Source organism: Oncorhynchus keta, chromosome 15 (genome assembly GCF_023373465.1).
Source record: "Oncorhynchus keta strain PuntledgeMale-10-30-2019 chromosome 15, Oket_V2, whole genome shotgun sequence".
In the NCBI taxonomy this organism is placed as follows: Eukaryota; Metazoa; Chordata; class Actinopteri; order Salmoniformes; family Salmonidae; genus Oncorhynchus; species Oncorhynchus keta.
The window spans coordinates 41887308-41914646 of NC_068435.1; the positions used below are offsets into that span (position 1 = coordinate 41887308).

General features: G+C 46.3%; 3 protein-coding genes across 3 annotated transcripts; 2 read left to right on the forward strand and 1 right to left on the reverse strand.

The window, feature by feature from the left end:
• Positions 1-3052: 3052 nt before the first annotated feature.
• On the forward strand, positions 3053-6136 carry LOC118394972 (stonustoxin subunit beta-like). Its single transcript, XM_035788691.2, has 3 exons — positions 3053-3182; positions 3413-3586; positions 5640-6136. The coding sequence occupies exons 2-3, from the start codon at positions 3481-3483 to the stop codon at positions 6134-6136; spliced, it is 603 nt and encodes a 200-aa protein (XP_035644584.1). The 5' UTR covers positions 3053-3182; positions 3413-3480.
• Positions 6137-6248: 112 nt separating this feature from the next.
• On the reverse strand, positions 6249-19279 carry LOC118394970 (nuclear factor of activated T-cells, cytoplasmic 4-like). Its single transcript, XM_035788690.2, has 13 exons — positions 18496-19279; positions 17144-17307; positions 15740-16249; positions 15484-15659; positions 15202-15364; positions 8948-9048; positions 8738-8839; positions 8368-8555; positions 8082-8222; positions 7801-7856; positions 7567-7693; positions 6719-7414; positions 6249-6558 (listed from the first exon to the last, which is right to left on the reverse strand). Exons 1-13 carry the CDS (start codon positions 18674-18676, stop codon positions 6488-6490), a joined length of 2676 nt encoding a protein of 891 aa, XP_035644583.1. The 5' UTR covers positions 18677-19279; the 3' UTR covers positions 6249-6487.
• Positions 19280-21711: 2432 nt separating this feature from the next.
• On the forward strand, positions 21712-26019 carry LOC118394973 (leukotriene B4 receptor 1-like). The gene is made up of 5 exons (XM_035788692.2): positions 21712-21947; positions 23139-23797; positions 24059-24259; positions 24388-24431; positions 24550-26019. The coding sequence occupies exons 2-5, from the start codon at positions 23156-23158 to the stop codon at positions 24812-24814; spliced, it is 1152 nt and encodes a 383-aa protein (XP_035644585.1). The 5' UTR covers positions 21712-21947; positions 23139-23155; the 3' UTR covers positions 24815-26019.
• The last annotated feature ends 1320 nt before the right edge of the window (positions 26020-27339 follow it).

Sequence of the window (27339 nt, forward strand, 5' to 3'; positions counted from 1 at the left end):
GGCGGTGCTCCTAGTAGCCGGTGACTTTAATGCAGGGAAACTTAAAACAGTTTTACTGAATTTCTATCAGCATGTTAAATTTGCAATCAGAGGGAAAAAATCTCTGGAGCACCTTTACTCCACACACAGAGACGCATACAAAGCTCTCCCTCGCCCTCCATTTGGCAAATCTGACCATAATTCTATCCTCCTGATTCCTGCTTACAAGCTAAAATTAAAGCAGGAAGCACCAGTGACTAGATCTATAAAAAAGTGGTCAGATGAAGCAGATGCTAAGCTGCAGGACTGTTTTGCTAGCACAGACTTGAATATGTTCCGGGATTCCTCCGATGGCATTGAGGAGTACACCACATCAGTCATTGGCTTCATCAATAAGTGCATCGATGATGTCATCCCCACAGTGACCGTACGTACATACCCTAATCAGAAGCCATGGATTACAGGCAACATCCGCACTGAGCTAAAGGCTAGAGCTGCCGCTTTCATGGAGCGGGACTCTAACCCGGAAGCTTATAAGAAATCCCGCTATGCCCTCCGACGAACCATCAAACAGGCTAAGCGTCAATACAGGACTAAGACCGAAACGTACTATACCGGCTCTGATGCTCATCGGATGTGGCAGGGCTTGCAAACCATTACAGACTACAAAGGGAAGCACAACCGAGCGCTGCCCAGAGACACGAGCCTGCCAGAAGAGCTAAACTACTTCTATGCTCGCTTCGAGGCAAATAACACTGAAACATGCATGAGAGCACCAGCTGTTCCGGAAGACTGTGTGATCACGTTCTCCGCAGCCGACGTGAGAAAGACCTTTAAACAAGTCAAGTACAATCATTGAAATACTAATACCCTCTTGCTACGTTGTGAAGCGAAAAGAAAATTGGATCCTGTTTCCCCATTCTCTACTCTTCATTTGTCGCCATCACATCCCCATTACACATTATCACGTTTAGGTCTTCTTGACCCTATCCGACCCTATCCGACTCTCTATCCCCAAAGCCCAAAAACAGATTTGCTATAGTTAGTGTCCTATGAGGATTTTGTTTTATATCAACCTCACTCAGGTTCCGGGTTAATGGCCTCACTGTTAGCCCAACGGCTCTTTATCACAAGCCTGATATCAGCTGTTGCCACCAAACTAATGGCGTTAGAAACACATCTGTTATCATTTGCAGAGGATGCTGCTACCCCCTTGTGGTGGTGGTTTTAGTTGAATGATGTTTGGTTGGAAAGGACTGTTCATATCAATGGCAATATCAATGACACTGATGATTTGTGTTTTATATAACACACGCACTGTGGTATGTTTTTATCAAAAGTGTCACAGGTAACCTCAGTGGCAACAGCACAGCATGACAGATTACTGGAGATCTACTACCATATTGATCAGGAGGGTGTCTGTCTGCTGTGTGTGATAGATAAACACAGGGGCCACGATACAGTCTCAGCTACAGCAGGGAGGACAGACCGACAGGTGGGGCTTGTCATAGCATTCACACACCCCAGAGGGACCAGAGGATATGAGTGCTGTATTATTCTTCTTAGTTGCGCAACTTTGTAAAGGGGGTGTGTTCTCTAAGTGTGCGAAAGTAAATATTTCTCATCACCCTCCGATTATGATTCAACATGCATCCTCTATTTCTTCATCAGACTGGAGAAAGAGACACAGAGAAGCATTTCCATACAGATGTAATGTAAGAGAACTGTTATCAAATGCATGGTCTTAACCCATAAGAGTTTAAACTATATGGAATTGTTTTCAGAAAATCATGCCAATGATCGTTTAACATTTTTACACGCATTTAACCCCTTATTTCTGACACTAAAATAGTCTAAGCCCTGTCTAAGCTGTGGGAGGGGTTCTACTAAGCTATTTGGAATTGTTTTAAGGTCATACCAAGGATAATTTTGCTATTTGATTTAGAATTTTAAGACCCCTTGAAGTATTCCAAAAATATATTTAAAAAAATATTTGATTAAATGTTTTTGGCCTTACTGCTATTAGCCCATACAAATGCATTGAATAACAGATAGTCCCTCCCACCCCCCCAAAACAATTATCTAAAGGAAGTTTGATCTGAAGTGTGTGTCCTATATCTGAGAGATAGAAGAAAGATCAGGAAACATATTATTTTTAAATACATGTATTTAACCCTTTATTTCTCTCAGTGAACAGTCTCCATATACTGTATACTTCCATGAATTCTTTTGACTGGTACTGGGAGACCTTTCAGACGAGTCTTGAGAGCCCTGTCCTAGAACAAAACCGACATGTACGTGTTCGTGAGAGCCTCACCTTTGCATAGAGGGGTCATATTAGTGTGTAGCCAAAACTGTTCGGACGCTACGGACAGAAGTTGGCAGATCAGCTGGACCAACTTCAGATGAGTCCAAAGACGCTTGTGGGGGTCGTAGGGCAAAACGGAGAACACCATGGTGTGATCTCATCTTCCCATAATAGTTTGTAGGCCAAACCGTTCGGACGCTACTGACGATTTTGTGAGAAGACTGATTTTCGGGATGTCTCATGGTCTGACAAACACCGCTCTAGCTCTGTCACCTTTCACCGCAGATGTGGAAGTGTCACATATGCAGATGTGGTGGATTGAGACGCATTCCAATGCAAAGAAAACGGACATCTTCATCTTAAACGGACATATTTTCATGGTGATGTTTTTATTGTGCTAATTAGATTTCCGCAGGGGCGCAGACATCAATCCTCAGGGAGTTTCATATGGTTACCAATAGACTTGAGAAAGAAGCATATGAGTTGAAGAACATCGTTTATACAACCCTTGTGGAATTCCAAAGTACATTTCTGTCTAAAATCTACAGTAGTAATCTTTTAACATGATAGTCACAGCTTGCCTGTCCTGATCTCTATTTTTATTTTCAATAGAGACGGTTGGAGAGAATTTGTGACCAATCCCAGGAGAAAATCCCAGGTAGAGAGAAGAAGGTTCAGGAGCTGAGGGAGGCTTTGGAATCTCTGTTCACTGAGCCACAATGTAGGGAGGAAACTCTGTTCATCACAGAACGTTCTTGACAAAAGCAAAGGCTTAATCATCGCTGTGACTCTTCTCTGTGTCTCCCACCAGCACTCTGCACAGACAGCAATGGAGGACGTTGAGAGGATCTTTAAAGTGAGGGGGATCGGATTCGCTCCTTAGAGGTGCTGTGAGGTGAGAGAGCCGATCAGAGTCCAGGAGTAGACTGGAGCAAGAGGTAGCTTAGCTGAGGAAGAAAGACTGAGCTGGAGAAGCTTTTGGAGGAATCTGATGTGATCCTGTGTGTGTAAAAGCTTCTCCAGCTCAGTCTTTCTTCCTCAGCTTCCTCAAGTATATTTGATCATAAAACTATATGGTTTTTGATCTGGATTTCGAATTTCTATCATTTTGTATCCTTCGCTCAGTGTTCCCTCTCTAGATATGCCCATTCCTACCCCCCAGTCCTGGGACTACAGATATATCCAGCATCCCGATGGGTCAGACCTGTTGTTTTGGAGCGGTGTCAAAAGCCACCTCTGAACTAACAGAGAGACTGGAAGACGTCTGGAAAGAGAATTGGTTACAGATTCTAAGAGCAGGTCCGACACTGATATGTAAAATATTCAACACCAGCACTTAGAGTGAGCTTCACTTAGAGTGAGCTTCACTTAGAGTGAGCTTCACTTAGAGCTTCACTACCTGCCACCTGGCGGTGGTATATGACCTATTTCATCAAACTGACAAAAATGTGTATTGCTCTTCAATCGTTTTATGAAATGGATTAGTGCATAATTGTTGATAGCCGTTTGTTGTTATTCATTGAGCATTTCCCATATGCAGTCAATACAGTGGAGATTGTCCACACACCAGAGCCCCAGACAAGATTGGAATTCTTACAATGTATCTGTCCTCTCAGAGCAATACTTCAAAAATCTATCTAATATCAAAAATCTATCTCACTCAATTGGGCATCCATTTCTTTCTTTATGGTGACCAGGACACATTGTTGCTAAAGTATACAGTTGTGGCCAAAAGTTTGAAAATGACACAAATATTAATTTTCACAAAGTTTGCTGCTTCAGTGTCTTTAGATATTTTTTGTCAGATGTTACTATGGAATACTGGAATATAATTACAAGCATTTCATAAGTGGCTAATTATTTTATTCACAATTACATGAAGTTGATGCATAGTCAACATTTGCAGTGCTGACTCTTCTTTTTCAAGACCTCTGCAATCTGCCCTGCCATGTTGTCAATTAACTTTTGGGCCACATCCTGACTGATGGCAGCCCATTCTTGCATAATCAATCCTTGGAGTTTGTCAGAATTAGTGGGTTTTTGTTTGTCCACCCGCCTCTTGAGGATTGACCACAAGTTCTCAATGGGATTAAGTTCTGGGGAGTTTCCTGGCCATGGACCCAAAATATCAATGTTTTGTTCCCCGAGTCAATTAGTTATCACTTTTGCCTTACGGCAAGGTGCTCCATCATGCTGGAAAAGGCATTGTTCGTCACCAAACTGTTTCTGGATGGTTGGGAGAAGTTGCTCTCGGAGGATGTCTTGGTACCATTCTTTATTCATGGCTGTGTTCTTAGGCAAAATTGTGAGTGAGCCCACTCCCTTGGCTGAGAAGCAAACCCACACATGAATGGTCTCAGGATGCTTTACTGTTGGAATGACACAGGACTGATGGTAGCACTCACCTTGTCTTCTCCGGACAAGCTTTTTTTCCGGAAAGGGGATTGATCAGAGAAAATGACTTTACCCCAGTCCCCAGCAGTCCAATCCCTGTACCCGTTGCAGAATATCAATTCGTCCCTGATGTTTTTCCTGTAGAGAAGTGGCTTCTTTGCTGCCCTTCTTGACACCAGGCCATCCTCCAAAAGTCTTCACCTCACTGTGCGTGCAGATGCACTCACACCTGCCTGCTGCCATTCCTGAGCAAGCTCTGTACTGGTGGTGCCCCGATCCCGCAGCTGAATCAACTTTAGGAGACGGTCCTGGCGCTTGCTGGACTTTCTTGGGCGCCCTGAAGCCTTTCTTCACAACAATTGAACCGCTCTCCTTGAAGTTCTTGGTGATCCGATAAATGGTTGATTTAGGTGCAGTCTTACTGGCAGCAATATCCTTGCCTGTGAAGCCCTTTTTGTGCAAAGCAATGATGACGGCACATGTTTCCTTGCAGGTAACCATGGTTGACAGAGGAAGAACAATGATTCCAAGCACCACCCTCCTTTTGAAGCTTCCAGTCTGTTATTCAAACTCAATCAGCATGACAGAGTGATCTCCAGCCTTGTCCTCGTCAACACTCACCTGTGTTAACGAGAGAATCACTGACATGATGTCAGCTGGTCCTTTTGTGGCAGGGCTGAAATGCAGTGGAAATATTTTTGGGAGATTCAGTTCATTTGGATGGCAAAGAGGGACTTTGCAATTCATCTGATCACTCTTCATAACATTCTGGGGTATATGCAAATTTCCATCATACAAACTGAGGCAGCAGACTATGTGAAAATGTATATTTGTGTCATTCTCAAAACTTTTGGCCACGACTGTACATTTATGTTATCGCACAAGGTAAGGTCTATTCTACACCAATCACACATCCTAATCATATCTGCTGTTTTCTCCCTCTCCCCTCTATCCACAGATTTCTGTCAGCTCACACTAAACCCAAACACAGGCTTCTACAACATCCACCTGACTGAGGGAGACCAGGAAGTGACAATGAAGGAACCCAAACTGTGCCTCAACCATCCAGAGATGTTCCACATTCTCCAGGTGCTGTGTAAGAATGGTCTGTCTGGGGCCCACTTTAACTGGGAGGTAGAGTGGAGAGGGAAGAAGGCCTACATAGCAGTCTCTTACAACAACGTCAGCAGGATGGGCTTTGGTCCAGAAGCCCAGTTTGGCCTCAATGATAAGTACTGGGGTTTACTTTGCACCAAAGAAGCCTGTAGTTTCCTACATAACAACATAGCGACTAAACTACCTGCCCCTGAGTCCTGTAGTAGGGTAGGGGTGTACCTGGATCACAGGGCTGGAGATCTGTCCTTCTACAGCGTCTCTGAAACAATTACCCTCCTCCATACTGTCCAGACTGTATTCACTCGGGCCACTCAACCAAGGGGCTTTGGGCAGAGCTAAATTTATTTTGCTCCAGTGATAACAGATATTAGACTCCCAGGTGGAGAGAAAGGCAATCTATTCAAGCACACACAAGCACACTAAAGCGATATACACAAACAGACCCATAACAGACATTTACTTGTATAATTTATATTGAAAACAGGTTAAAAACATTAGTCTCCCTTATATAAACTGTAACAGTGACCTTCGATCATACTTACAACCGTGCCCTTTTATTTAATCCCCATTCAGTATTGCCATACTTGAGCAATACATCAGAAACCAAGTGCATAGGAAAAGGTGTGATATGATATCAATAACGCACTTCATACTATAAAAACAGAACAAGACAGGACAGTACGGAGCTTGTCATCCCGGTTGGCTGTCCATCTGTGAGCCCGAATGGAAGGATCTGATGTCTTCTCCTATGAACTCATTCACTGCAGGCAAAAAGACACAGCAACCAGTCAGACATTTATACATGAATTCATGCTGTATACTGTATCAATAAATCTATACAAACAAACATGGTACAAATGTATTGTTACTGTTGTAACGATGCAGACCAACACCAATGAGAACCTCCCATAAACTTCTCACCTTCCTCTAATGTAATGTGGTGAAAGGATGATGAGCTGGCAAATTCCAGGGGGCTCTCCTGCATTTTAGGTCCAGCCTGAGCTTCCCTTTCCCCAGGTCCCCTGCCCTGGTGGTCCCATACCTCATAGTGGGAGTACGGTGGTGGGTAGAAGTCCTGATAAGGGCTAGGGTTGGAAGGGGGCGAGGGGCAAACCTCATGAGGGTACGGGTAGTGGGGGAAGGGAGAGGTAGTCATGGGGGGACGAGGGGAGGAGGAGATGGGGCTGCTGGAGGGGAAGGGACTCAGAGAGGAGGAGTGGGAGGGAGAGGGGGAAGAGGACAGGTATGGGGAGTCCAGCCAAGGGGAGGGGGAGGGAGGCTGGGGGACTCTGGGGTAAAAGGGAGGCAGTAGCTCAGTGAAGCCCAGCTCCAAGTTCTCAAAGCTGGGGTGTCTCTCCGACAGAGAACCTCTGCTCTCCTCCACAGCTTCCGGCTTGTGGCAGTACTCCTGGTAGCTCTGGCCGGGGTAGGGGGGAGAGCAGGCTGAAGGGTAGGGGGGAAGGTGGAAGGCCAGTCCTCCCTCCTCGAGCATGGGATCATTCCCCCGGTGCACACCGCTGTCCACCCTGCTGGGCCCCCTCATGGAGCAGAGTGTCACCCCCTCCAGGGGCAAGGCAGAGGGATGCGACAGCAGAGGGTCCTCCTCTTTAAACATGACTGAGGGTGAAAAATAAGTGGTAATATGTAGTCTGGTCCCTGACCACATAGATAAATACCATGGAGATGAATTGTTCAAAATGAACCAAAAACAACAAAGATAGTTCCAGTCTCAGCTGAGAGGCTGATGGATGAAGTGAGGCGAGACTCACCGGGCAGATACTTGAAACAGTGAGTGCTGCTCCTTTTTCTCTTCCCGTTGGAGACGTAAAGGCACACAGATACTGGGCGGCTCACTGAGAGGTCACTATAGGCTGGAACTCGCACACACAGCAAGCACTGGGGGAGGACAACATGAACAATATACATTACAATTCTCGTACATGTGCATGAACACTTATGCTCGCACACTCAAACACACATACACCTAGAAACATATTATTTACCTCACTACTGTTGTCACGGTCAACATGTGCCTCCTCTTCCCACTGTAGCTTTCCATCTGGTAAATAAGGATATCAATTATACCTTATTTAATGGATGGTGCACATTGAACATTGAAGAATTGTACACAATCATGCTTACACACACACACACACACACACACACACACACACACACACACACACACACACACACACACACACACACACACACACACACACACACACACACACACACACACACACACACACACACACACACACACACACACACGCATCATTACCTGTCCCTCTTTCCATAAAAAGCACTCTGGACATGGGCAGGAAGTTAGACCCACCCAACAGTAGCTCCTCCCCTCCTTCCACAGAGCAGGATGTAAGACTGACCGACTCCACCACTGGCAGCTCCTGAGCAGAGCGCTGGGCTGAGGAGAGAGATTGAGAGGAGAGAGAGAGAGAGAGAGATAGAGAGAGAAAGAGAAGACAGATGATTCGCTAGGATATTGCTAAATACTCAAAGAAAGTGTCAGGACAGGGAGAGTTGACTGTGACTGTTGGCTGGCTACTCACAGCACTCTATAGGAAGGGAGGCGACCTGCAGGGCCAGCACCCGTCCAGGCGGGGCCACGTGAGGGGCCAGGGGGAGGTGGGTACGGAACACGAGGCGCACACGCGTGTTCTTCCTCCCTACGTCCGTCTCTCCTTTCCTCAGCTCGATGTCCGAGTTCCTCAGCTTCAGAATGCCAGCACAGTCAATGCTGAGAGACAGAAAGGCTGTCTTATTCGCCACATAGACACACACTCACACCGTACAAAATACCATCTACACACTTACTTAGTACACACACATATACATACACAGGAAAGCTACTCTTTCTGCCTACTCTGTTACTCCATACAAACCTTTTGTGTCCATTCTCTTTGTTTCTCTGTTACTCACAGCGCAGTCATGTTGGTATCTGGGTTGAGGGGGATGTCCAGTATTTTGGTGCCAGCTTGGACGCTCTCCTGACTGGCAGTGCCCACCATCTTCCCTGTCACCCTGAGGATCAGAAGAAACGCTTTTACAATAAATACAAAAACACACCAAAACACTGAGGAGGCACATACAATCACAGATTCACTGCAGTATTGTCGCACGGTCGCCTACCTGTGAATCTGATAGAAAGGATGAGGCCGGATGGACCTGTCATCAGCTGTTCCCACAAACACCTGCAAAGAGAGTGGCTGTCTCTCTGTGTACCCAGTCAGCTGGGAGAGACAGAAAAGAGAGTTATTGTTTAGATATATACTGAGGGTATAAAACATTAAGAACACCTTCCTAATATTGAGTTGCAACCCCCCTTTTGCCCTCAGAACGGCCTCAGTTCGTCGGGGAATGGACTACAAGGTGTCGAAAGCGTTCTACAGGGATTTTTTTATTTTTTATATTTATTTATTTCACCTTTATTTAACCAGGTAGGCCAGTCGAGAACAAGTTCTCATTTACAACTGCGACCTGGCCAAGATAAAGCAAAGCAGTGCGACACAAACAACAACACAGAGTTACACATGGAATAAACAAGCGTACAGTCAATAACACAATAGAAAAAAAGAAAGTCTATATACAGTGTGTGCAAATGGCATGAAGAGGTTAGGCAATAAATAGGCCATAGTAGCAAAGTAATTACAATTTAGCAGACTAACACTGGAGTGATTGATGAGCAGATGATGGTGTGTAAATAGTGATACTGGTGTACAAAAGAGCAGCAAAGTAAATAAAAACAATATGGGGATGAGGTAGGTAGACTGGGTGGGTTATTTACAGATGGACTATGTGCAGCTGCGGCGATCGGTTAGCTGCTCAGATAGCTGATGCTTAAAGTTAGTGAGGGAAATGTAAGTCTACAGATTCAGCGATTTTTGCAATTTGTTCCAGTCACTGGCAGCAGAGAACTGGAAGGAAAGGCGACCAAAAGAGGTGTTGGCTTTGGGGATGACCAGTGAGATATATCTGCTGGAGCGCATGCTACGGGTGGGTGTTGCTATCGTGACCAGTGAGCTGAGATAAGGCGGAGCTTTTACCGAGCATAGACTTCTAGATGACCTGGGGCCAGTGGGTCTGGCAACGAATATGTAGCGAGGGCCAGCCGACTAGAGCATACAGGTCGCAGTGGTGGGTGGTATAAGGCGCTTTGGTAACAAAACGGATGGCACTGTGATAGACTGCATCCAATTCGCTGAGTAGAGTATTGGAAGCTATTTTGTAGATGACATCGCCGAAGTCGAGGATCGGTAGGATAGTCAGTTTTACTAGGGTAAGTTTGGCGGCGTGAGTGAAGGAGGCTTTGTTGCGAAATAGAAAGCCGATTCTAGATTGGAGATGTTTGATATGAGTCTGGAAGGAGAGTTTACAGTCTAGCCAGACACCTAGGTATGCAGTGGGGCAAAATAGTATTTAGTCAGCCACCAATTGTGCAAGTTCTCCCACTTAAAAAAATGAGAGAGGCCTGTAATTTTCATCATAGGTACACTTCAACTATGACAGACAAAATTAGGGAAAAAAATCCAGAAAATCACATTGTAGGATTTTTTTTAAATGAATTTATTTGCAAATTATGGTGGAAAATAAGTATTTGGTCACCTACAAACAAGCAAGATTTCTGGCTCTCACAGACCTGTAACTTCTTCTTTAAGAGGCTCCTCTGTCCTCCACTCGTTACCTGTATTAATGGCACCTGTTTGAACTTGTTATCAGTATAAAAGACACCTGTCCACAACCTCAACCAGTTACACTCCAAACTTCACTATGGCCAAGACCAAAGAGCTGTCAAAGGACACCAGAAACAAAATTGTAGACCTGCACCAGGCTGGGAAGACTGCATCTGCAATAGGTAAGCAGCTTGGTTTGAAGAAATCAACTGTGGGAGCAATTATTAGGAAAAGGAAGTAACAAAGCCTACCATCAGTAACACACTACGCCGCCAGGGACTCAAATCCTGCAGTGCCAGATGTGTCCCCCTGCTTAAGCCAGTACATGTCCAGGCCCGTCTGAAGTTTGCTAGAGAGCATTTGGATGATCCAGAAGAAGATTGGGAGAATGTCATATGGTCAGATGAAACCAAAATAGAACTTTTTGGTAAAAACTCAACTCGTCGTGTTTGGAGGACAAAGAATGCTGAGTTGCATCCAAAGAACACCATACCTACTGTGAAGCATGGGGGTGGAAACATCATGCTTTGGGTCTGTTTTTCTGCAAAGGGACCAGGACGATTGATCCGTGTAAAGGAAAGAATGAATGGGGCCATGTATCGTGAGATTTTGAGTGAAAACCTCCTTCCATCAGCAAGGGCATTGAAGATGAAACGTGGCTGGGTCTTTCAGCATGACAATGATCCCAAACACACCGCCCGGGCAACGAAGGAGTGGCTTCGTAAGAAGCATTTCAAGGTCCTGGAGTAGCCTAGCCAGTCTCCAGATCTCAACCCCATAGAAGATCTTTGGAGGGAGTTGAAAGTCCGTGTTGCCCAACAACAGCCACAAAACATCACTGCTCTAGAGGAGATCTGCATGGAGGAATGCGCCAAAATACCAGCAACAGTGTGTGAAAACCTTGTTAAGACTTACAGAAAACGTTTGACCTCTGTCATTGCCAACAAAGGGTATATAACAAAGTATTGAGATAAACGTTTGTTATTGACCAAATACTTATTTTGCAAATCAATTTATTAAAAATCCTACAATGTGATTTTCTGGATTTCTTTCTTCTAATTTTGTCTGTCATAGTTGAAGTGTACCTATGATGAAAATTACAGGCCTCTCTCATCTTTTTAAGTGGGAGAACTTGCACAATTGGTGGCTGACTAAATACTTTTTTGCCCCACTGTATGTAGTTGTCCACGTATTCTAGGTCAGAACCGTCCAGAGTTGTGATGCTAGTCGGGCAGGCGGGTGCGGGCAGCGAACGGTTGAAAAGCATGCATTTAGTTTTACCAGCGTTTAATAGCAGTTGGAGGCCACAGAAGGAGTATGGCATTGAAGCTTGTTTGGAGATTAGTTAACAAAGTGTCCAAAGAAGGGCCAGATGTATACAGAATGGTGTCGTCTGCGTAGAGGTGGATCAGGGAATCACCCGCAGCAAAAGCGACATTGTTGATATATACAAAGAAAAGAGTTGGCCCGAGAATTGAACCCTGTGGTACCCCCATAGGGACTGCCAGAGGTCCGGACAACAGGCCCTCCGATTTGGCACACTGAACTCTGTCTGCGAAGTAGGTGAACCAGGCGAGGCAGTAATTTGAGAAACCAAGGCTATTGAGTCTGCCGATAAGAATACGTTGATTGACAGAGTCGAAAGCCTTAGCCAGGTCGATGAAGACGGCTGCACAGTAAGGTTTTTTATCGATGGTGGTTATGATGTCGTTTAGTACCTTGAGCGTGGCTGAGGTGAACCCATGACCAGCTCGGAAACCGGATTGCACAGCGGAGAAGGTACGATGGCATTCGAAATGGTCAGTGATCTGTTTATTAACTTGGCTTTCAAAGACTTTAGAAAGGCAGGGCAGGATGGATATAGGTCTATAACAGTTTGGGTCTAGAATATCAGGGGAATGACCGCGGCAGCTTTCCAATCTTTAGGGATCTTGGACGATACGAAAGAGAGGTTGAACAAACTGGTAATAGGGGTTGCAACAATGGTGGCGGATAATTTTAGAAAGAGAGGTCCAGATTGTCTAGCCCAGCTGATTTGTAGGTTTTGCAGCTCTTTCAGAACATCTGAGATCTGGATTTGGGTGAAGGAGAATCTGGGGAGGCTCGGGCAAGTAGCTGCGGGGTGTCCAGAGCTGTTGGCAGGGGTTGGGGTAGCAAGGAGGAAAGCATGGCCAGCCGTAGAGAAATGCTTATTGAAAATTTAGATTATCATGGATTTATCGGTGGTGACAGTGTTACCTAGCCTCAGTGCAGTGGGCAGCTGGGAGGAGGTGCTCTTGTTCTCCATGGACTTTACAGTGTCCCCAACTTTTTGGAGTGAGAGCTACAGGTTGCAAATTTCTGTTTGAAAAAGCTAGCCTTTGCTTTCCTGACTGACTGTGTGTATTGGTTCCTGACTTCCCTGAACAGTTGCATACTATTCGATGCTATTGCAGTCCGCCACAGGGTGTTTTTTTGCTGGTCAAGGGCAGTCAGGTCTGGAGTGAACCAAGGGCTATATATATATATCTGTTCTTAGTTCTACATTGTTTGAAAGGGGCATGCTTATTTAAGCTGGTGAGAAAATGACTTTTAAAGAACGACCAGGCATCCTCGACTGACGGGATGAGGTCAATATCCTTCCAGGATACCCGGAACTGGTTGATTAGAAAGGCCTGCTCGCAGAAGTGTTTTAGGGAGCATTTAACAGTGATGAGTGGTGGTCGTTTTACCGCGGACCCATAGCGGATGCAGGCAATGAGGCAGTGATCACTGAGATCCTGATTGAAAACAGCAGAGGTGTATTTGGAGGACAAGTTGGTCAGGCTAATATCTATGAGGGTGCCCATGCTTACGGATTTAGGGTTGTACCTGGTGGTTTCCTTGATGATTTGTGTGAGGGCATCTATTGAGGGCATCTATCTTATATTGTAGTACTTCTGGGGTGTTAAGCATATCCCAGTATAGGTTACCTAACAGAACGAACTCTGAAGATAGATGGTGGGCAATCAATTTACATATGGTGTCCAGGGCACAGCTGGGAGCTGAGGGGGGTCTATAACAGGCGGCAACAGTGAGAGACTTATTTCTGGAGAGATTCATTTTTTAAATTAGATGCTTGAACTGTTTGGGCAGAGACCTGGGAAGTATGACAGAACTTTGCAGGCTGTCTCTGCAGTAGATTGCAACTCCTCCCCCTTTGGCAGTTCTATCTTGACGGAAATGTTGTAGTTGGGTATGGAAATCTCAGAATTTTTAGTGGCCTTCCTAAGCCAGGATTCATACACGGCAAGGACATCAGGGTTGGCGGAGTGTGCTAAAGCAGTGAGTAAAACAAACTTAGGGAGGAGGCTTCTGATGTTAACATGCATGAAACCAAGGCTTTTTCGATTACAGAAGTCAACAAATGAGAGTGCCTTGGGACACGCAGGGCCTGGGTTAACCTCCACATCCCCGAAGAACAAAGGAGGAGTAGGATGAGGGTACGGCTAAAGGCTAGCAAAACTGGTTGTCTAGTGCGTTGGGGACAGAGAATAAAAGGAGCAGATTTATGGGCGTGGTAGAAAAGATTCAGGGCATAATGTGCAGACAGGGGTATGGTGGGGTGCGGGTACAGTGGAGGTAAGCCCAGGCACTGAGTGATGATAAGAGAGGTTGCATCTCTGGACATGCTGGTTATACTGGGTGAGGTCACCGCATGTGTGGGAGATGGGACAAAGGAGGTATCTAAGGCATGTTGATTGTGGCTAGGGGCTCCACATTAAACTAAAACAATGATAACTATCCTAAACAACAGTATACAAGGCATATTGACATTTGAGAGAGACATAAAGCGAGGCATAAAGCAATCACAGGTGTTGATTGGGAGAGCTAGCTAAGACAACAACGGGTAAGACAACAACAGCTAATCAGCTAAGACAACAACAACAGGTAAAATGGTGATGAATGGGCTGAGAGGGTCGGTTAACTACACACAGGGCCTGAGTTTGGGGCTAGGGCCGACAGATAAACAAAGGTAAACAAAGTGGAGTACCGTGTTAAATGAACAGTCCATCAGGCATCAGCTATGTAGCCAAGTGATCATAGGATCCAGTGTACAGCAATAGATGGAACAGGGAAGTCGCGGGTAGTCGTTGCTACGCTAGCACGCGGGAGACATGGCGTTTAAAGTTAGCAGGCCGGGGTAAGTAGAAGCGTCTGCTCTGACGTCCAGCAAAGGCCGGTTGAAGGCACAGCTGATGGAATTACATCTGCGGACCAGTCGTGGTGGTACGGCGGTGTGCCGTTTCGACGAAGGGACCGGGCCAGATGGCGAAAGAGGTGCTGGCCCATGTTGACTCCAATGCTTCCCATAGTTGTGTTAAGTTGTCTGGAAGTCCTTTGGGTGGTGGACCATTCTTGATACACATACCTACTACCTAGCTACTACCATACCCCGTTCAAAGGCACTTAAATCTTTTGTCTTGCCCATTCACCCTCTGAATGGCACCCATCCATGTCTCGACTTCTCAAGGCTTAAAAATCCTTCCTTGACCTGTCTCCTCCCCTTCGTCTACACTGATTGAAGTGGATTTAACAAGTGACATCAATAAGGGATCATAGCTTTCACCTGGATTCACCTGGTCAGTCTATGTCATGGAAAGAGCAGGTGTCCTTAATGTTTTGTACACTCAGTTCATACAGTATGTGTTAGTTTGGGATTGAAACCATAATAATATAATTGACTTATTATACCTTAACAACCGGATGTCCCCCTGGTGATGCCTTGACGGCTCCTCTGCTTCCCTCCGTCTCGTAGTGGGCTCGGTGGTGTGGGCGGGGCTGCACCTCGATACGCAGTTCATATTGGTCAAACTGAGTTGGCAGAGGCCAATCAAGTGGTGGCAGAGCATTGGATCTGTAAGAACAATGGACCAGTCAGATGTGTGGGTGGGGCTGAGGGGAACATCCTGGCCATCCAAAGAATAATAATGGCAACACACTATTGAGGGATACTGTATAAACACATTGTGTAACCTGAACAGAGGGCTGTGGGCGCTGGCTCTGGTCCTCCCCCAGCCCAGAGCAGGGGGCACAGACAGGTAGTCCATGCCCATGGAAGGGGCCTCTCTTCTCTGCTGCAGCGGCTCTGGGAGTGGGCAGTGGGAGCTATGGGCTGGAGCCTGCACTTGCTCCACCTCCCTGGGGGAAACCTGGAGGACACAAGCCAGGGACTTCTGGTTGAGCATGAAAACAAACTATGGAACTTAAGATCTACAAACCACCAGCTGACCTGCTCCAGTGACGTCTTCCTGGTCTTCTGTGGGATGCTCAGCTCAAAGCTGCTGTTGGGACCCTGTGACTGAGAGGTGGAGTCTCCTTCCTCCTGGTTACAGGAGTGGTCCTCAGAGTAGCTGCTCCTGCGGGAGGTGCAGGGGGAGGCCAGGGGGGAGTTCCTGCGCTTCTTACCCCCAGGGGAGGTTGGCCGGGAGGAGGGCGACAGGCAGAAATGGGAAGTGACCTCATTGAGATCCTCCTCCTCTACTAGCAGCGAATCACAGCTGGACGCAGGACTGAGCCAGCCGCGAGAAGAGGGGCTGGAGGCAGGGCTTGGGCTCAGGGAGCCAGTGCCGGTGCCGCCGTCGCGGTAGCAGAATGGGTCCAGTAGGGGGAGGTAGAGGCGCTCCCTCTCCCAGCCACCTCCTGTGTCCCAGTAGTTACTTCCTGCTGGGGCAGTGTCATCCTCTGGAGAGATAGTAGTGATCTGGATGCTAGGGCACTCCAACACACGGGACTCTGAGACCTGGGAGAGAGAGAGAGATGGAGAAAACCAGACATACAGACAGACATAACATTGACCCAGTGAGTCCCACTGCAACGCCGGTGCGATTTGGACTTCTAACCCCTTTAACATTGTGCGTTTTGAGCTACAGACCTCTTGTACCAATGAATGTGTCTATTTCTTCTGCATCTGTTGGTAACAACCATTAGTCTGTGTGATTAACCGGGGCTAAGCTAGAGCGGTGTTTGTGAGACAAGGGCAGATCCCAGAAGCGGTCCAGGGACGGGTCTTTTTACAGAAACATCTGTAGAGTCCGAATGGTTAGAGCTACAAACTATTAAACATATCTATGAAAAGCTGAGACTCTCAGAAACATGGACACATTTTGCTCTATGACTCCCACAAGCTACATAGGAGTTGCTGGAAGGTAAGGGGTATTTCTACATAGAAGATCATAGCACATCTGAAGGACATAGCATCTATAATGCCGTAAAAAGCTCACATCGTTGCTGTCACATACTCCACACGGTTGTCACTGACTAGGTGGATATTCATTTCCCACTGAGAAAATCATTTCTGTACTTACAGCATTATTTTGTTACCTTTTTTGTGTTGACATTTTGAAGGCGACAGTTTATGTCAAATGTTTTTTGTGTTGTACTTGTAGCCCTTGTTGTCCTTAGAATGAAATGGTAAAACACTTGGTTGTCTGGCTAAATATAACGGATAGACATGCAGATCAATGAAAGTCATGTAAAATGAAAAGCTGATTTTTGCTGGGGTCTCGGGACTGATAGGGTCAACAATAGAGACATGTACAGTAGGGACCATACTGTAAGGACAGGTATGGCTTCCAGCATCTCTGTCCCACTCTCACTGACCAGGAGAGTAACTGGCCCATCTCTGACCACTCACTTGTACAGATCGCGCTGGAAGACTCTCATAAGTCCCGCTGAACTCCCTCACCAAGGCACGCCTGGGGGGCGGGGAATGCATCCCAGCCCTTTGACTGGCTGAAGAAGACGGTGGGGTAGGGATGCCGATTGGCTGGCCTACATGAGTGGCAGCCAGGTGGCTGTCTGTGACCAAACACAAAAGGTGGAACAAGTGTCAGAAGTCTCTCAGTTACAGTTGACATGGTAAGCTGTATCCTACTGAGTTCACTGTTAAGAGAGTAGAGACCAAATACATTCACGTTGAAGAGTGCAACTACTACTAGAAAAAGTATCCCCTAACTCTCATGAATGGTAATAAAATAAGTAAGGAAATGTCCCTTACTGGTGTTTTAACTGCACATTACACTAAACATTACCCTGCTGTGGTGTGGTGGTGCAGTAGACAGTACCAGGGAGTTAGGGTCACTGTAAAGCACGGTGTCCACCACTGTCCAGTGTCCATTATGGATCACTGGTCAGCCGAGTGCAGCAGTGAAGAGGAACAGTACGCACCGTGGTAACTTCTCTTGTAGTACGTTTAAGGCTAGGGTGTGGTATGACTATTTTATGCCCAGTGTGGGCGGCAAAGAGATGCGTGGGTGGGTGAGAGGGGTGTGTATGAAAGCTGAAAGGGGGGGTTAGAAGAAAAGGGGTGAAGGAGAGGGAGGGAGAAAGTAAAGGAGGGAGAACGGAGGGAGGGAGGTGTGGTGCATGCTCGGTAAACAGAGATTGAGGTTTCAATCCAGATGGCAGCTGTTAACTTCACTCACACGCACAGCTGATTAGAACCACATTGAATGCTGCCCTTACACACACACACACACACACACACACACACACACACACACACACACACACACACACACACACACACACACACACACACACACACACACACACACACACACACACACACACACACACACAGGCAAGCACAAGCATGCAATACACAGCACGCAAACTCCATACACACGAACACACACACATCCCCCACACGCAGACAAGCACACACTAGGCCTACATCCAGACACATAATTTATCTATATCCAGGTAGAGAGAGAGAGAGAGAGAGAGACAGAGAGAGAGATAGAGAGAGAGAGAGGGCAGAGAGAAGAGGAGGCCTCATACTTTACCAATGATGAACATACTCAGATCAAGTCAAACTAAATAATTCTCATGACATACACCACACAGAGACAAATCACTACAGTGTGGATTAGACATCATTTACCATTGACCATCTTCTTTTCCCCTTTCTGTCATTCTCTCTCTGTCAATCTCTCTCTCACTGTCACACACATTCACACACACTATCCAAGAAAGTGTTCTAACCAGTATTGCTCGACGTTGGGAGCGACAGGGAGCTCTCTGTCCTCTCCCCTGCGACTGTGTGCTCCTGGTCCGCGTTGCGCAGCGGGGATGGGCCCCGGAGTTGGCGCGGCGGGTCCTCCTCAAAAACCAACTTGAACTCGAACTCCCCCTCCTCCCAGCCCGAACCCGGAGCGGCCCCCATCCCCTCAGCACGCGGAATAAATCAGAGAGACTGATGAAGAGAGCACCCTCGCTGAAAAGATTGAGATCTACCTAAGTGTGATCCAATAATAATAATACTTTCCTTGGTCCTTTAAAAAAAAAAACATCGACGTTTTCGCAAAATGTATACGTTCAAGGGTAGGTCCAACATTCGTTCTTGTGGTCCAACATTCGTTCTTGTGGTCGTTCTTGCTCAGAAACTCTCTCTGTAACTTTTTACAATGTCTTCCGCCGATAAGACATCTTTTTGGACCACCGATTCATCTATTTCATTCGAAGTTTTGGAGAAGACAAATGTTATGCGTAGGCTAGCCTATATCGTTGAGTTCTTTGAAATTTGTAAACGATCGGACCGTTATCTATCTATTCCACCACAGGCTATCAGTGTTTCATTCTATTGCTCTCTCGCCATCCTTTCTTCTATTCGACCAGAAAAAAAGTGTATCAAATATTTTTGTAGTACTTTACCCTTAATTGCCTTTGGGTGGGTTTCTCAGCACAGTTGGACCGTTACTGGAATTCCATAGGACATTTGGGTTGTCAGTCAAGGAGACCCCCTCCCCTCTCCCCCTGCCTATGTCCATGAGCTGAGGAGGTTTGCTTGCTTTGAGATTTTTTACCAAGTTCTCATAAATAATGAATCAGTTATGTGGCATATACTGTAGATTATTGCATACATTTCCTCTGACAGTTTGACATCACATCCTTGTATTTCCAGGCGTTTTCTGCCTTCTCTCCCTCCCCCATCACCAAACTTTTTAAATGGCATCAACTCGAGTGTAATACAAGTAATGAACTGGCCCTCTTGAGCCAGATGTTTGGCTGGTGGGCTGTTCTTCCCTGCTGTGGCCTCACTGAATGTCCCAGTGCTCTCAGTCACAAGAACGACAATGATGCTTCGCTGTCACTCAGAGAGCATGAAGAGGCCAGGCTGTTTCCTGTGGTGTTTTACATGACAGCCCCCACCCCTCTTCTGTTTTCTTCCCTTTCTCCTCCCATTACCCCTCTCCCCCTTTCTCTTTTCCCTCCTCCAGCTCTCCCAGGCTCACCCCCTCCCTCTCTTCCTCCCTTCCTCGCCTTGCCTTGCGAGATCTGTTTCTGATTATCCTCTGTAGTCTGTCTGCACTCTGTCTGAGACGGGAGACGAAAAGCTTAAATAAACATGCTCCCTCCCTCTCTTTCTCTACCCCCCCTTCTCTCCATCACTCACCCCTCCTCCAGTTCTCACAATCATTATGCTGTACAGGAGTTGGATACTTTTTTATAGTTTCTATAGTTCATACTCTTGGGGATGTGGGTACTGGTATCTTTTATCTTTTATCCAAATTAAGATTAATTAAGATTAAGATTAAATTTGGTGAATGTTGTGGCACAATCAAGATTGAGCATTGCCTAAAGACTGCTTATTATTTAGGGTTATAGTTTAAATTAGGGGGGATTGGGATAATTCAGTAGGATTATGGCCTTCATGGAGTTTTGGCAAGAAATTAAAAAAGAGCTCTTTAGAGTTGATATAATCAGTAGCGTTTTATTTGGGAGGCAAATGAGTGTTACAAATTAGAAGGGTGATATGTGGGTCAAATCCTCAGGCTGGGTTTCAGCTGATGTCAACAGTTGAATGTCATACTCATTGACGGAGGAAGATTATGTGGATATGTTGCCACCATGTGGTAAAAAGGTAGAACAGTCTTTCCATAACATTCCCAGAAAAGGGAATACATACAGGACAGGGGTATTATAATCCTACCCTGGAGGTCCGGAGAACCGGCTGTTTTTTTGTTCTACCTGATAATTAACTGCATCCACCAGGTGTCACAGGTCTAAATTAGTCTCTGATTAGAGGGGAAGAATGAAAAAACTGACTTCGAGTTCCAGATTTGAATTTGAGAGGTATAGGAGATGAAAGAGTGTGGCAGGTAGCCTCGCGGTTAAGAGAGTTGGGCCAGTAACCGAAAGGTCGCTGGTTCTAATCCCTGAGCCATCTAGGTAAAAAAAAAATCTGTTGATGTGCCCTTGAGCAAAGCACTTAACCCTAGTTGCTCTGGATAAGAGAGTTTGCTAAAAACTCATATCATATATTCAGTCTATCCAAACACCAGGGGGAAGGAAGTGTTTATGATAACACATTTATATTTCAACGACAGAGCTAAAATCAGAAAAGAGAGTGGCTGGATGCATGTTTTGGTGGTGAGTGTGTTAGACAGGAACTGACAACTGTCAGTTCTGAAGAAATCAAATGTGTGTGTGATGGTGAGGTCCATGTCTTTATGTACCTGGACAAGGGAGTATCAATTTTCACTCACTCCTTAATTTTCCGTCTCTGCTTCTGCTGTCCTCCTTTTACCTTGGGCCCTACCCCGGAAATAACCAACATTCCTGGGTAAGTGTCAGAGCTCTGTGAGCAAGTGTGTGCATGTGTGTGATTAGTGTCTAATACTCTTTCTGTGTACATGTTTGCGCTTGTGTGGCTTTGGTGGATCATGGTTGTGAAAATTGTATGTTTGCGTCATCAACACACTCTTATAGGTACCCTGGGGATACAGAAATATCCACTGTGATGGAGGAGAATGGGAAATGTTTAAAGATTGTAACAATTTGTACAGCAATTGTTTTTTTAAACAAATTTTGCAAGCATAATAACATAATTGTGATTATATTTCACTAGCAGATGAAGTATCATTTGGGTTTCCGAGTGGCGCAGGGGTCTAAGGCACTGCATCTGAGTACTAGAGGTGTCACTACAGACCCTGGTTTGATTCCAGGCTGTATCACAACTGGCCATGATTGGGAGTCCCATAGTGCGGTGCACATTTGGTCCAGTGTTGTCTGGGTCTGGGCTGGGGTTGGCTGTCATTGTAAATAAGAATTTGTTCTTAACTGACTTGCCTAGTTAAATAAAGGTTTTAAAGGTTTTGAGAGTGAGAGAGAGAGAGAGAGAGAGAGAGAGAGAGAGAGAGAGAGAGAGAGAGAGAGAGAGAGAGAGAGAGAGTGTTAGGACACACCTCTCTTGCCCCTCACAGCATGGGGCAGCACATTTTTTAGGGAAAATATCAGGGAAAGCAGTTGTAAAGAAGAACATAGACTGTCAGAAAGAGAGAGGGATTGGGATACGAGCTGTCAGAAAAGAGAAACAAAAAGAGAGCATAGAAAAATAGAAAATTGATCCCACCACATAATTACATGCCCTACTCAGATCCATTGCTCTTTATCATCATCTTCATCATCCTCTAAATGCTTAATTGGTTAATAAGGTGAGTGGCTGCAAATCTCCTGAACTTTTATCTGGCACATACTGTATTATCATTGTAAGCTCATTGTAATTTTCTGTCTCGCTCTCTCTCTCTCTCTTTCTCTCTCTCTCTCTCCATATCTCTTTTTAATCGTTCCTCATTCTTTTTTCATTCTCTTTTCATTCCTTTACAAAACTTTTACATTTCTTTCCTCTTTTCTTCATGTATTTTCTCATTGCATCAAGTTCCATCTCTCTCTGTCTCCTCTCTCCCCCTCTTCTCCATGTGTTGGTGAGCCCTTCCTGTCTCTGTGTGGTTCTGTGTTCCTTGCTGTTGACCGAACTCTGCCTTGGTTCCTCATGTTTACACATCTCTACACTGATCTGCTTTTGAAAGACACTAAAGCTGCTATAGTGCCGTAGTCTGGAAAGTAGGGTGTGTTTTATGTTCTCACATTCCCAAATAACAGTTGTATTCTTTCCAGCAATTCAACCAGCATATAGTACAATTATAATACAGTACAATTTTAACTGCTTCAATTTAGTCCCCCCCCCCCTTTTTCTTTGTTAAAATAACTGGAAGAGGGGAAACTTGTTACCCTGTTAATAGCCAGTCAAATTAGTGTGATGATTGGCACGATTTCCACTTCTGTGAACCATTATTTGGTGTCCTTCCTCTGCATAGCTTGACAGAAAGTTAGAAACAGAACTTACAGCATGGAGGAAGACAAGTACAATGCCTTTGATGATAGGAGGATAGGATTGTGCCAATGTTGAGTATTGTGAGAGAAAGAGAGAGTCTTTCGAAGGAGCAGTGTTAACATTCGGCATGTTTTAGCATGCCGTCTCAGTGCTCTGCCAGTGTACTGTTGGCCAGGAGGCCTAATGTGAATATTTGCTTGCCTGATTCGGTGGCATCACATTTTATGTGTGCTGCAAAAACATTGTCTACCGCAAGGAGACAAGAGTAATAGGAGATAGAGTGAGCTATGTATCTCCAATCCCAAATCAAACCGTAGTCCAACCCTTTGGCACTTGGATTCAATTGGTGCAAACAATATGTAATATGCAAAACAATACACCTAACTTGGGTTCGAAGATCAAGCTCAATGCCACTTCCCAAATCCAAGCTTCATAAGAACAGGTCGAATTTCACCCAAATAGTACTATGCATGACTCTTTCTCTTTCTCTCTGTTCACCTCTCTCCCTCAGAATCAATAACAATCCCAATGGCCAATGACAGTGACTTCCTTCGTTCTTCCGACTCATCCATCTCCTTCCTTGATGTCTTCAATGACACAGAGATCAAAGATGACATCAATGTCCTGTTCTCGAACAGCACTGTTGAGGATCCCAGCGTTGTGAGTAACAACGCCACCACAGCCATTGGGGCCCTCATCCTGGGCCTGGTCTTCCTCCTCGGTGTTCCAGGGAACCTCTTCATCATCTGGAGTATCCTGGCCCGTGCCCGCCGACGCTCCGTCACCACCATCCTCATCCTCAACCTGGCGTGCGCCGACGGCTCCCTCATGTGCCTCACCATCTTCTTCATCATCTATTTGGCTAGGCGGAACTGGGACTTTGGCACCTACATGTGCAAGGGGGTGTTTTACCTGTGCAACACAAACATGTATGCCTCCATCTTCCTCATCACGCTGATGAGCCTGCACAGGCTGGTGGCAGTGGTTTGGCCCCAGCGGGTAGCGGCCCTGGCCAGCAAGAAGATGGTAGTGCGGGCAATAGTTGTGCTCTGGGTCCTGGTGTTCTTCATGGCTATCCCAGCTCTGGTGTTCAGGGAGCAGAGGGATGATCGTGACGAACTGAACAAAACCCAACGGGTTTGTGCCTCAGATCACGGAATGCCTCAACATGTAAGTTTAAGAGATAAGTGAATATTAAGTTAACAGTGGAGTTAGGTACATAATATATTGTTCTGGTTTAAGTGCATTGTTATTTATGTTAATACAGGTACGGTCATGATATGACTACTAAAATCATAAATCCTAACCAATCCTACATTTTTGCTCGAGATCTTGTTATGACAGACTCATTCATGTTCAAATACGCCTGGTATTCCACTATGCTATCACTACATGTGAGCAGTTAATCGTTACCTCATTTTTCATGTTCAGTTGGTGTTCCAGTACACCTTTGAGACTGTGGTGGGATTCCTGGTTCCGTACGGGATTATAGTGAGCAGCTACGTCTGCATCCTGAGACGCCTCAGACAGACCAAATTCCATCGCAAGGTCCGCAGTGAGAATCTCATCCTGGCCATCGTTGTGATGTTTGCCATCTTCTGGTTGCCCTATCACGTCATCAACATAATACAGGTGTGTGATCATATGGGATTGGTTCATTTTGACGTTTCACTCAGAATGTGGTGAGCAGCACAGGAAGTTGTGCTATTTGACAGTGAAGGGATGAAGGAAACGTTTTGCTCTGTGGTTGCTTCTCCTAGGTGGTGGCTGAGCATTTGAAAGACGATTCAGCAACAAAAAAGAGGTAAGTGCTCACCAACTGACCCAACATTTCCCCTTCCATTTTAATATAACATAAGCACCGCCATACAATGACAGTAAAAAGACTAATGGCAACATGAACTGCATCCCTCCCTCTGCAGACTATATATGATATGGCAGTCCAGTCGTGCTGTGACCTCCGCTCTGGCCTTCATCAGCAGCTGTGCCAACCCTATTCTCTACACATTCGCTGGGAAGTCCTACATCAGAGAGAACGGCATGGCCTTCATGGCTCGCCTCTTTGAAGGGACATCTCTGGACACTGGGATAAGGAAGGGCCAGCAGACAACCAGGGGCAGGGAGGGGAAAAGACTCAAAGAGACATTGTCTTTCAGCAGCACTGGGGGCAATGCTGTGATGAAATGAAAATAGACACTCATATGCAGGGTTGCACTGCACATGCTATCCACTCATCATGACGATGCACTCCTGCACACAGACTTCTTACATTTTTTTTTATTGCTATATAGATCTGCTCCTCTACTTGCATATGGGACCATCTGAAACAATCCCTACAATATTCAGTGCACCTCATGTGAGACACAAGTTTCTCACTAGACCCGACTTCTCTGCCACAATTCTTTTGTAAATGTGTTTGTCAAATGTGCCTTTTTTACTTTTAATTCATTTCTTGTGCCTCTTGAATGTTTGTTGAATTGCACGCGGGCATTCAATGCCCTGCGTTGACAGCCACACACCCAACAACCACAGTACTAGCACACAAACACATATTCTCAACCCCTGCCGCATGGAGAGCATCACTCCAGACACCACACAGCCAGAACACCACACAGCCAGAGCAGCACACAGCCAGAGCAGCACACAGCTGGAGCAGCACCCAGCCAGACCAGCACACAGCCGGAGCAGCACACAGCCAGACACCACCCAGCCAGAGCACCACACAGCTAGAGCACCACCCAGCCAGAGCACCACCCAGCCAGAGCAGCGCACAGCCAGAGCAGCACCCAGCCAGACACCACCCAGCCAGAGCACCACCCAGCCAGAGCAGCGCACAGGCAGAGCACCACACAGACAGAGCAGCACCCAGCCAGAGCAGCACACAGCCAGAGCACCACCTAGCCAGAGCACCACCCAGCCAGAGCACCACCCAGCCAGAGCAGCACACAGCCAGAGCAGCACACAGCCAGAGCAGCACACAGCCAGAGCAGCACACAGCCAGAGCAGCACACAGCGAGAGCAGCACACAGAGGACAGCATTGTCATCCTGTGTGACTCCAACGACAAATATCTTGATGGAAGACGGCTGTTCCCAAAGAGAGGAGTGAGGAAGATCTGGTGCCCAACTATGCAGTCAGCCCTTGGGATCCTGGCAGAGCAGAGACTGAGACCACCGAATCACATAATCTTTCACACAGGGACGAAAAATCTCTGCAAGCAGGGTGGATGTAACCAAGGCTCTGACCAAGATGTTTTATTTTTTATTTGTTTTATTCAGTTTAATTTAGTAAATACTAAATTGTTGGTTAAGGGCTTGTAAGTAAGCATTTCACTGTAAGGTCTACAGCTGTTGTATTCGGTCCATCTGACAAATAAAATGTGATTTGATTTGATGTTGATCTATTAACAATTTTAGAGACATGGTTGAGTCTGAACATTTCTGACACTGAGTTAAAAATCCAGGGTTACATATTATATAGCATTGATAGTGTTACGATAAATAAGTGAGGAGGTGTGGAGTCAGGCGCAGAGAGCAAAAGATGTGGGAAAAAACACGCTTTAATGTCCCGGAAACATAACATGAACAAAAGTAGGAAAACAAATGATCAGAAATATAAACGGACAGCGTGAAACCCAAATACAAACAAAATACACTCAAACAAAGAAGAGAAGAACAAGCCCGCACGAAACAGAAGCGGGCTGAACAAACTATATATAACCCTACCCTAACAACCAAACAAGAAACAGGTGATACCAATCAGACAAAACCAAAGGAACACAGAACAACGGATCGGTGATAGCGAGTAGAACGGCGACGACGACCGCCGAGCGCCACCCGAACAAGAAGGGGAGTCACCTTCGGTAATATTCGTGACAGTACCCCCCCCCCCTGACGCGCAGCTCCCGCAGCGCGCCGACGCCGGCCTCGGGGACGACCCGGGGGCCGAGGCGCTGGGCAATCCGGACGGAGGCGATGGAACTCACTCAACATAGATGGATCTAGAATATCCCTCACCGGAACCCAGCACCTCTCCTCCGGACCGTACCCCTCCCAGTCAACGAGGTACTGCAAGCCCCTCACCCGGCGTCTGGAGTCCAGAATAGCTCGTATCTTGTACGCCGGGGACCCCTCGATGTCCAGAGGGGGCGGAGGAACCTCCGGAACCTCACCTTCCTGCATGGGACCAGCTACCACCGGCCTGAGAAGAGACACACGAAACGAGGGGTTAATACGATAATACGAAGGAAGTAATAATCGATAACAAACCTCGTTTATTCTCCTCAGGACTTTAAATGGCCCTATACACTGCGGACGCAGCTTCCGGCAGGGCAAGCGGAGGGGAAGGTTTCGGGTCGAGAGCCAGACCCTGTCCCCAGGTGCAAACACGGGGGCCTCACTGCGGTGACGGTCAGCGCTCTTCTTCTGCCTTATACTCGCTTGGCGTAATGACTCTTGGACAGCCCTCCAGGTCTCCTTAGAGCGCTGCACCCACTCCTCCACCGCAGGAGCCTCAGTCTGGCTCTGATGCCACGGTGCCAGGACTGGCTGGTACCCCAACACGCACTCAAATGGTGACATGTTGGTAGAAGAGTGGCTTAGTGAGTTCTGGGCTATTTCTGCTCAGGGAATATATCTCGCCCACTCCCCTGGCCGGTCCTGGCAATACGACCGCAGAAACCTACCCACCTCCTGGTTCACTCTCCACCTGCCC